This window comes from Miniopterus natalensis, chromosome 22 (genome assembly GCF_054644295.1).
Source record: "Miniopterus natalensis isolate mMinNat1 chromosome 22, mMinNat1.hap1, whole genome shotgun sequence".
Taxonomy (NCBI): domain Eukaryota; kingdom Metazoa; phylum Chordata; class Mammalia; order Chiroptera; family Miniopteridae; genus Miniopterus; species Miniopterus natalensis.
Window position 1 is genome coordinate 13,232,844 of NC_142102.1, and position 10,717 is coordinate 13,243,560.

The 10,717-nt window shown below is 54.5% G+C and overlaps 1 protein-coding gene across 1 annotated transcript in view; it reads left to right on the plus strand.

Moving 5' to 3' along the window:
- ADAMTSL3 (ADAMTS like 3) overlaps positions 1 to 7,183 on the plus strand; it is a 63,444-nt gene extending 56,261 nt beyond the window's left edge. The window contains exons 23-28 of the mRNA XM_087829243.1: positions 225 to 407; positions 1,445 to 1,628; positions 2,445 to 2,640; positions 3,051 to 3,154; positions 5,111 to 5,325; positions 6,208 to 7,183. Coding sequence (XP_087685369.1) covers positions 225 to 407; positions 1,445 to 1,628; positions 2,445 to 2,640; positions 3,051 to 3,154; positions 5,111 to 5,325; positions 6,208 to 6,314 — 989 coding nt within the window. The 3' untranslated portion in view covers positions 6,315 to 7,183. The remainder of the gene's footprint in view (positions 1 to 224; positions 408 to 1,444; positions 1,629 to 2,444; positions 2,641 to 3,050; positions 3,155 to 5,110; positions 5,326 to 6,207) is intronic.
- Positions 7,184 to 10,717: the final 3,534 nt, after the last annotated feature.

The following is a 10,717-nucleotide window of genomic DNA, read 5'->3' on the forward strand; positions in this document are numbered from 1 at the left end:
AACATTGATGTGCAAGAGACACATCCATTGGTTGCCTCTCGCAAGCGCCCCGACCAGGGCCGGGGATCAAGCCTGCAACCGAGGTACGTGCCCTTGGCTGGAATCAAACCCGGGACCCTTCAGTGTGGAGGCCGATGCTCTAACCACTGAGCAAACCTTCCAGGGCACGAGCCTTGTTCTTAAAGGAATCTGCCTTTGGCGTCATCTTCGTTTCCATTCCACAGGTGTCCCCCGGCCCACGGTGAGGTGGGCGAAGAGAGGAGGGCCCCTGAGCGACAGCGTCTCCGTGCTTCTCAACGGGTCCCTGTGGCTGCGGAACGTTTCCCTGGACAATGAAGGAACCTATGTCTGCAGAGCCACCAACGCTCTGGGAAACGCAGCGGCAGCCTCTGTATTGCGCCTGCTGGGTAGGTGTCCAGCTCAGGGTTGTCCAGCTCACGGGCTTCCCGTCCGATGTAGGACCCGCTTTGTTGGTTCTGGAGCCAAGGAGTAAACAAGGGCAGGAGATGGTTTGAACCATTAGCTCAGAGCTGCTCTTCTCTTAGACGGTTGTGACTTTCGGCCTAAGGACCCACCCTGGGATATGAACGTCCTGCCCTGGATCAAGAGCCTTTCCTGTTCGGCCTCAACACCTGACCCCGACTCCCCCCTCGCCGGGGAGTCCCGGCATTGCTCCCTCTCCCCTCTCCCCTGCTCAGCCCCTCTGTCTTCTGTGGTTCAACATGTACCTTTCACATATGGAAACATTTTTTTTTAAATTCACTCTGCCCAGCCGGTGTGGCTCAGTGGTTGAGTGTCAACCCATGAACCAAGAGGTCGCTGGTTCGATTCCCGGTCAGGGCACAGGCCCCGGTTGCAGGCTCCTCGATCCCCAGCAGGGGGCGAGCAGGAGGCAGCTGATCAATGACTCTCATCATTGATGTTTCTCTCTCTCTCCCTCTCCCTTCCTTTCTCTGAAATCAATAAAAACATATATATGTATACACACACATGTATATAAACAGAGCGGGATGGAAATGCCTCTTTAACCTTCCCACTAAGTCATCTTTTGTTTCTCAGCCTGATGCTCTTTGGAGCTCCCCTGAGAGGCCACCCTCTCCTGTCCTCACTGCGGAGGCTCCCGCGCACCTCCCCCCCTCTGGCTGGGGTGTTTCTGGCAGACCCAGCTGGCCCACAGTAGCCCCCCTCCCAGGCTGTGGTCCGAGGGCCCCTCTCTGGCCACCATTCCCTCCAGTTGTTGCAGTGAGTTCGTTGAGGGGAAATGAGATTTAAAGGACCCCCCTTGCGCTCCGAGATTGCTTTCTCTCTCTCTGTGCTACTCGGAGAAACAGAAGGCGGCTCAGGAGATAACACCTTGCGGTGGTCCTGGGCCACGTCCCGTCCTGTCCAGCCCGGGATCGTTTCTCATTCGGCGCTGTTGTGACATTGCCTCTCCTTCCTGCAGAGCCTTTTTGGAAGCTTGGCAACTGGACATCGTGTCCTGTCACCTGTGGCCGCCCGGGAACCCGCGTCCAGAGAGCCCAGTGTGTGATGGCCGACGGGCAGGAAGTGAGTGAGGCCCTGTGCGGTCACCTGCAGAAGCCGCTGGCCGGGTCGCAGCCCTGTCCCAGCCGGGACTGCCCCTCGAGGTATGTGTGGCCACGATTCTGGTCTCATCAGTACCAGGTTTTGGCTTGTTTTTAAAAAGCACCCTTCCCGGCCCATTTAGCTCAGAGGTTGAGCGTCGACCTAGGATCCAGGAGGTCGGGGTTCCATTCCCAGTCAGGGCACATGCCCGGGGTGCAGGGTCCTCGATCCCCAGCAGGGGGCGAGCAGGAGGCAGCTAATCAATGACTCTCACCATTGATGTTTCTCTCTCTCCCTCTCCCTCCCTCTCTCTGAAATCAATAAAAACATATTTTAAAAAAGGAAAACAGCACAGTTCAGTCTAATGCTCGCCCCCACACCTGATCCGTCCCCAGTGCCTCCTAGACTCCCCTCTCTCTCTCCCGTCTGTCCATCCACTCTCGTCTGTTTCCACAGTAACCCCGGGGTCCACGCCATCATCCTGCTCACGGGGGCCATTCCAGGAGCCTCCCTCCCTAGAGAGCTTTTTCCACTCTGAGCAGAATCATCTTTTAATGCACCATTTCGTCATGATTCTGTGCCCCCTGCCCCATGTCTGAAATAGTGCCCAGCACATAGTAGGTGCTCAGTAAATATCTGCTGCCTGGTAAGTAAGTAAGGGAAGGACTCGAGGCCCCTCCGTGCTTGGGCCGGGGCTGTCGTTCCGTCTCATCCCTTCTCTCTTCCAGCCTGGCAGTCTGATCTCCGTCGACACTGGTCCTTGTTGTTGTTTCTCGGATGAGATGAGCCGTTCTCCCCCCTGACTCCGTCACTCCCTGCGCTGAGACGCTGGCCTGACGTACCGGCCCTCACTGAGCTCCTGCGGCTTCTGTCCCTAGGTGGTTCGCGAGCCCGTGGTCCGAGTGCTCTGTGTCCTGCGGCAAGGGATTCCGCGTCCGGCGGGTGACGTGTAAACGCACAAAAGCCGGCGGCGCCGTGTGGGTGATGCCCGCGGGAGCGTGTGACCCCACAGGCAGGCCTCCCGGAAGGACACCGTGCTCCGGCCACCTGTGCGTCGTGGAGCCAGGGGGCCAGGTAAGGCTCACAGAGCTCGTGGTTGTCATGTTGTTGGGGTTTTTTTTTTTGTTGAATATGTTTTTATTGATCTCAGAGAGAGGAAGGGAGAGGGAGAGAGAGAAACATCGACGATGAGAGTCACGGATCGGCCGCCTCCTGCTCGCGCCCTGCTGGGCGTCGATCCCGCATCCCGGGCCTGTGCCCTGAGCGGGAATCGAACCGCGACCTCCTGGTTCATCGATCGATGCTCAGCCTCTGAGCCGCGCCGGCCGGGCGGCGGCAGACGTTTCTTTTCTCAGCGGTTCTGGAGGCTGGAAAGCCCGAGATCAGGCGCTGTCGGGGCGGTTGGGCCGAGACCCCTCGTCCCGGCCTGCGGACGGCAGGCGTGAGCTCACCGGGCTGGGCCCCTGCTCTGTGCTTCGTTCCAGTGTCCCGGACGCTGCGCGGGCCGCCCCGTGAGGACGCAGCAGCAGCCCGTCATCTGTCCGCACAGCAGCTCCGGCTCAGGCGACTGCGAGGACCGGAGCAGCAGGTACCGGCCCCACCGCGGGCCGCGCACGCCCTCCCGCCTCAGTCCCCGCCGGCGACAGCCTCTCCTAACTGACAGCTCCCAGCAAACTGGTTTCTCGTAGCCCCGTCCTCAGTAGTGTGCGTTATACCGAAATGGGAGTGAATGCGTCCCGTTGATAATTACCGCGTGGATGTGAAACATACAGAGAGAGACACCCCAGAGAGAAAAAACAGAGGAGCATTGAGAATAGACGGATATTTTTTTACTCAATATATACAAAGTTGGTCAAGCCTAGTGATGTTTCACTCAGGCTGACAGATTCAATCTTCTCGCGTTTTCCACGAACAGCTTGATTCCTCTTTAGAAATGGGTTTGATGAGGGTATCGGTGGGGTGGTTTAGCAGAAAATAAAAAACTTACCCCGTCAAGGGGCTTAAATAAGATAGGAGTTTGCTTTTCTCTGGTATAAAAGTCTCAGCCGGTCGGTGGTCAGAGCTTTGCTCCGTGAAGTCACCGCGAGACCCAGGCTCCTTGTGTCTGGTGTCACCTCCGTCTCCGAGCCAGCGGGACGTGGGGAGAGAGCTGAGAGGGCTCACGACGGGGGCAGTTGAGAGATTTTATTTATTTAATTTATTTCTTTTAAGTTGATATGTTTTTTTTGTTTTAGAGAGAGCAGAAGGGGGAGAGAGAAACATCGATGTGAGAGAGTAACAGCAGTTGGCTGCCTCCCACACGCGCCCCAACCGGGGATCAAACCTGCAGCCTGGGTATGTGCCCCGACCGGGACTCGAACTCGCCACCTTTTGGTGTATACGGGGTGACACTCCCACCAGCTGAGCCCCCCGGTCAGGGCCACAGTTCTTCCTCTTATCGCCTGACCTCGGGCTCCCTACCTCCTGTTCTGCAACGTGGGGAATTACGTGTAGTTGACGGTTGGGACGTTTTGATCAGTGAGCTCAGGTAGCCCGGGTCGTACGAGACGCTCGGGATGTCGCTCTCGGTTCCTCCTTCACAACCCAGGTCAGGCCGGAGCCTGTCTCCCCGAAGGGACAACGTGTGGCACGGCCGCCTTCGCTCTCGGCAGACAAGCCCGCTTCCCGCTTTTCCCGCGTAGAGGCCACGCGCAGACTGATGTCTGCCACGTGGACTGATGTGTGTTTTCTGTTGCGTCCCCCGAGACGGATTTGCAGCGAAACCCACACGTGGGCTGAGCTTTCTTTCGAACATACCGGGTGTATTTTTCCGGAAACTTTGCCTTTTCTGCTTATGCGTTATAGACAATTTTTTCCCCCATCGTAACGCATTAAGGTTCAGAATATTCTTTCAAATTGTCCTCGATAATCACTTCGTTTCAGTGCTGTGGACACTTGATGGTTTGGAATTTTTTTGCTATTAAAAAAAAAAGCCTCAGTAAGCATCTGGAACGTGTATGCACAAGGGCTGATAATTCTTTTTTTTTAATGTGTTTTTTTTATTGATTTCAGAGAGAGGAAGGGAGAGGGAGGGAGAGAGAAACATCAGTGATGAGAGTCATGGATCGGCTGCCTCCTGCTCGCCCCCTGCTGGGGATCGAGGAGCCCGCACCCCAGGCCTGTGCCCTGACCGGGAATCGAACCCTGACCTCCTGGATCCCAGGTTGACGCTGAACCTCTGAGCCACGCCGGCCGGGGGGGAGACTTTTTTAATAGCACAGGAGGTCCAAATAGCTCCCTATCCAGGAGTCTGGGAGTGAGGGTGACTGGGTGTTGAAAGTCAGCGGGAACAGGCCACCCGCTGCCCCCGTTACGGTCACGGTCGCCCTGCCACTTTGCCTAACAGTCAACCCTGAGCAAACGCAAACCCGTTTCCCGATACCTTGTGTCCTGATCGTCAAACCTGGAATACGTTGAAAACGTCGTATGGCGAGAGGCTTGATGCCAGCCGGGAGTGACGCCCCCTTTCCCCACTTTCCGTTATTTTTGTTTATTTCCACTTCAGGTCCACCTCTGGGAGCAACTGCTCGTCGGGGGCCTGCGACGCGTGCTGGCGGGCCGGCCCGTGGCGGCCCTGCACGGCGGCCTGCGGCCGGGGCTTCCAGTCCCGGAAGGTGGACTGTGTCCACGCGAGGAGCTGCGCCCCGGTGGCCCAGAAGCACTGCCTGCAGCGGGAGAAACCAGCTTCCTGGCAGCACTGTGTTGGGCCTTCCTGTGACCACACGTACTCCTCCCAGGTATCCCAGCCACCCCCAAAACCTCACTCAGACCAGACCGGACTGTCGTGGTGCTGGCCTTGTCAGTGCCGTGTCTGAGGGCTCAGTCGGAGCGGATGTGGTATCTGGGGCCCATCAGGAGATGAGCTGCTCTGATGTGGGTGCAACTCAGGGTTCTTTAGAGACGCAACAGTCGGGCGAGTAGGCGTCTGGGGCACTGGTGACCACCTTCTAACAAGCCGGGGCAGCCTCTGCACGGACTCCCCTGTGCCTGGTAGTGTCATCTCTTAGGGATTCGTGGACGGGATTGAACAGGTAGCAAGTGTCCCGAAATTATATGGAAAATTTTAATCGTGTATGTATTTTTCTTGGGGGAAGGTCTGTAGCTTTTATCAGGTTTGCAAGGGGTCCATGACCCTGCCGAAGCTAAGCATTGCTGCTCTGGGCACTGAGGGGGCAGCCTGGGCCAGAAGGGCTGTGAGGTCCCTGGGGAACAGTGTGCTTCCGACCAGCGCAAAGCATCGGCCCCGAACCAGAGCCTGGTTTTCTTTACTCTGTGATCTCGATTTATGCTTTTGATAAAATCAAACAGTTGTGGTTTTTTTTAATATGCTTTTATTGATTCCAGAGAGAGGGAGGGAGAGAGAGAAACGTCAGTGATGAGAGTCATTGATCGGCCGCCTCCTGCTCGCCCCCTACTGGGGATCGAGGAGCCTGCAACCGGGGCATGTGCCCCGACCGGGAATCGAACCGCGATCTCCTGGATCCTAGGTCGATGCTCCACCGCTGAGCCACGCCGGCCGGGCTCAAAGCGCTTTTAACTAGGTCTCTGATGAGCTGCGTGTTAAATACGTATGTTTTTGTTGTTGTTTTGTTTCATTTACAGGAAACTGCACAGACACAACTTACTACTGTACGTTCGTAAAGCGTCTTGACTTGTGTTCGCTGGACCTCTACGGACAGAGGTGCTGCCGGTCGTGCCACGTGGGATAAAATGAACCTTTGCAGGGGTCGCAATGCTGCTGTGAAGATAAAACAAGTTGAAAAGCCCTTTTCCCCCCAAAAATGTATTTCTTCAAAAAAAAAACTCGTTCTGCCGTCCAACACAGGCCGATGCACGGTCGCCTCTGGTAAAATTTTCTATCATCGTTTGCCCCTCATGGCCGGTTTGTGATTCCGACTCGGTCAGTGATATATCCCAGGACCGACCAGCCGAAGCGCCCCAGCAGGCGTGCCGTGCACTCGGGACCTCATCGCGCCTTCCGGTCAGGCGGTCGCCAGGGTCACCGTGGGTGTCTCGGCGGCTGCTCCCTGTGATGTGTGGGCTGCTACAGCGTAGGGCACCCGGAAGACGGGAAACATAGCGACCGATGGATGGCTTTCTCTTCTCTCCAGTTTTAGGGCATCAGCAGGTTGATAAGGCATTTGCATTTTATTATTATTCTTATTTTTTTAAAGATGTTTTATTGATTTCAGAGAGAGGAAGGGAGAGGGAGAGAAACATCAACGATGAGAGTCAATGCTCGGCTGCCTCCTGCACGCCCCCTACTGGGGATCGAGCCCAAAACCTGGGTATGTGCCCTGACCAGGAATCGAACCCTGACGCCTGGTTCAGGCGTCAACGCTCAACCGCTGAGCCATGCCAGCCAGACAGGCGTTTGCATTTTTAGCAGCTCTGGCCAGTGGTTGGTAACATGTTGGCGCTAACGGCATTTTTATGGATCCTTCAGTTTCGTCTGTGAAAGAGAGACAGTCACTCTGGCCAGGTTTGTAACACTCACTGGTCCAAGGATCCTGGTTTTGGGGGGAGGGTGGCATCTCGAAAATGAAAGTGTCACTGCCATTTTCACAGTGATGGAGATTGATGGGTGACCCAATGAGGCATCTTGGAAATCAAAGGAAAGTTAACCTTTTCTACTGATTTTTGACGTATGTTCAACGTGTTACGAGCTGTGAATGAGATTTTTCCCTGAGCACTATTTTCTTGCACACAGTCAAAAAAAGTCAAAGCCTTATGAGACCTAATTTGTGCATAAAGTGGTATCCCTAAGGATTTTTCATTTTGGAAAAATTATAAGAAAGTAATCTAAATAGGAAACACAATAGTTGGGAAAAATGGTCTATGGTAGATACTTGTTTTAATTTGGGCTGATTTTTTGGTACATCCGAAGTGAATTAGGGTTTGGCTGGACGTTAGAGTTAGGACGAGGGTTGGTGTTAGGGTTCGGTGGACAAGCGTAGGGTTAGTTTTAGTTTTGGGGTTGGGCTGCGTGAGGATGGAAGCTCAGTTGGGGTTAAGGCTAGAGTTGGCTTTGGGACTTGGGGTTCGCGCCAGGTTAAGTCAGAGTTGGGTTGAGTTTAGATTGAGGCCCAGGCTGGTGTTAGGGATGGTGTCAGGGTGGACGTTGAATTTTTTTTTTTTTAATATATTTTTGTTGATTTCAGAGAGAGGAAGGGAGAGGGAGAGAGAGAGAAACATCAATGATGAGAGTCATGGATCGGCTGCCTCCTGCTCGCCCCCTGCTGGGGATCCAGGAGCCTGCACGCCGGGCCTGTGGCCCAACTGGAAACGGAACCGCGACCTCCTGGTCCCTAGGGCGACGCTCAGCTGCTGAGCCAGGCCGGCCGGGCTGGATGTTGAGTTTGGAGCCACTGTTGCTGCTGAAGTAATTTGGGAACTAGCATTACATTGTAAGTTCTAAGGCTGATTTTTATTTTTTATTTGTTTGTTGATTTTTAGAGAGAGAGAGAGAAAGAGAGAGAGCGGGAACATCAATGTGAAAGAGAAACAACATTTGGTTGCCTTTTGCACGCACCCCAACCGGGGACCAAACCCGCAACCTGGGTATGTGCCCCGACTGGAAATCGAACCCATTTCCATGCACAGGACACACTCCAACCAGCTGAGCCACCCGGCCAGGGCTAAAGCTGATTTTTATGGGGCTCTTTCCCCTGATATCCCACCGGTTACGGCTTTAAGATGCCCCACGTCCCACAGTAAGTGTCCCTGCCCGTTCGCCATCCCAGCTGCCGATGCTGATGTTGCCAGCGGCCTGGCAGCAGCCAAGTCCCGCGACGCGGCGGGTTGTGCAGGACGTGGTCCCGGGTCCCTCGTGAGTGAGCAGCACATTTGGCTCTGTCTGTGGACACGCCCGCTGGGTCCCTCTGCCGGATCCTGAACCCCCCGGTCGCCTGTCGCGCTCCAGCCTCGAGGACACTACGGTGGGCACTGCTGTAAGGGGCGGGGGTGGCGTCTGGGCACAGGGGGGCACGTGCAGAGGACACGCCAGCCTGTGTGTTGCTGATCGATCGATCGAGGCTTGATTGCTGAAGGCCCTTAAATTAAGAGAGAGATCACTTGTAAAATACCCTTTGTATATACTTCGGCGCCTTAAGGCTGCGATATTTTATTTTGTACAGTGTGTAATAAAGACAAGGGGCATATATTTTTCTTATTAACAGAATTTCCTATTGACTCACCTTTGTATGTAAAGTCGCTGTTACTGTACTTTTTGTCGTAATCGCCCGAAGGACGTTCCTGTGTACTGTGTTTTACTACTGTTTCTACAACAGAAATTGACGTTTTTCTCTTTCGTGACCCTTAAGTAATTCGGAAATAAATTTACTTTGTTTATTTAGCGGCATCCTTATCGAAGCAGGTGGCTTTTTTGCGTTACGGGGTTTTGTTGGGTTTTTTTTTTTTTTTGGTAGCCTTGGGTCTTGTCACCTTGGCTGCCTCCTATGGGTCCAGGGCCAACCTTGATGGGTCCGATGCCCCGGAGTGTGGGTGACAAGATTCAGGGCAGGTCACACGGAGATTCCTCTCAGCTCCCGCATCCCCACCGTCCACGTCCTGTGAATCGGGAGTTGAAAGACTGTCAAGGCAAGAAGGGTTGGAACGAAGTCCCAAAGAGACGGCCGGAAACAGGTGGAGCCGCAGGTGGTAGCCAGGTGAGGGGTTGTCTGGTGTGAGGGGTTCAGGGACTGAGCCGGGAGGTTGACCAGTAATTGGTGAGTGACCCCTTTTCCCCCACCTTCCGGCCCTTCAGGATTAGCGGTGAGGCTGAGAGACAACAGTCCTGGTCTCGGAATTGAGATTCCCCTTCATTTGCCAAAGGCCTTGGAGTTTCCAAGGTCTGATTGGAAAAACGAAAGCAATCGTTTTGCAGTGACGTTGAGACTGTGTTCACCCCATGTGGCTGGTGCACCTCAGATGCCTCAAACGTGAGCATTTGTCTTTCTTCCTTTTAAAAAAATATTTATTTTGGGGGGGGGGAAGGGAGAGCAATGGGGAGAGAGATAAACATCGGTTGGTTATTCCACCCATTTACACATTCCTTGGTCGATTTTTAAAAAAATACGTTTTTTATGGATTTTAGAGAGAGAGAGAAACATCAGTCACGAGCGAGTCATTGATCAGCTGCCTCCTGCATGCCCCTCACTGGGTAGCGAGCCTGAAATTGGAATCGAACCCGGAACCTCTTAGTTCATGGGTGGACACTCAACTGCTGAGCCACGCCGGCCGGGCTCATGGGTTGCCTTTTGTATGTGCCCTGGCCAGGGATTGAACCTGCAAACTTGGTGTATCCAGATGATGCTCTAACCGACTGAGCTACCTGGCCACGGCTTTTTTTTCCTCTCTGTTTCACTAAGGCTCACATAGGTTCCTGGGAGTGGAAAGCGTCATCGGGAGAGAGAGGAAAAGTATCTTGTCATGTGCTTATTTGCCATCTTTGGGGGCGGGGTGTTGAATTGTGTCCCACCCCCACCCCCCAAACTTTCTCACTCCCACGATGAGACCTTATTTGGAAACGGGGCCTTTGGGGATGATTCAGTTGAGGTGTGGTTATTAGGGTGGGTGACGCTGGTGAGGTCCTATGTCTGTGGACCCCAATATGACTTGATTTTTTTTATATAAATTCAGACGCAGGTGAGTGTGTACCGGGAGAACACCACGCGGAGATAAAGGCGGACACCTACAGGCCAGGGAGCAAACGGCCAGCGAAACAGACTCCCCCTCACGGCCCGAGGGAAGCCGGCTCTGCGAACACCCGATCTCAGACTCCTCGCCTCCAGAACTGTGAGACCGGACGTCTCTGCGTTGGACGTCACCCAGTCCGTGGCCTTTTGTTACAGCGGCCTGAGCAATAATAGGCTCAGCTCCGCTGTCCCCGTAAGGAAGCCGGCTCTGGGCCCCCAGGGGCTGCCCTGTCCCGCAGCTACTGCTCCAGCCCTGTATTCACACCTGTTACATTGAGCGCTGGGCTTTGGGGAGACCTCCCCCTTCATCCTCGTGTCCTGAGTCCAAGGCACACTGACTCGGAAAACCCCGTGGATTCACAGGGAGGGGACCACCCACAGAGGGACCTGGGTGCCCGGCGCCAGGAAATGGGCCA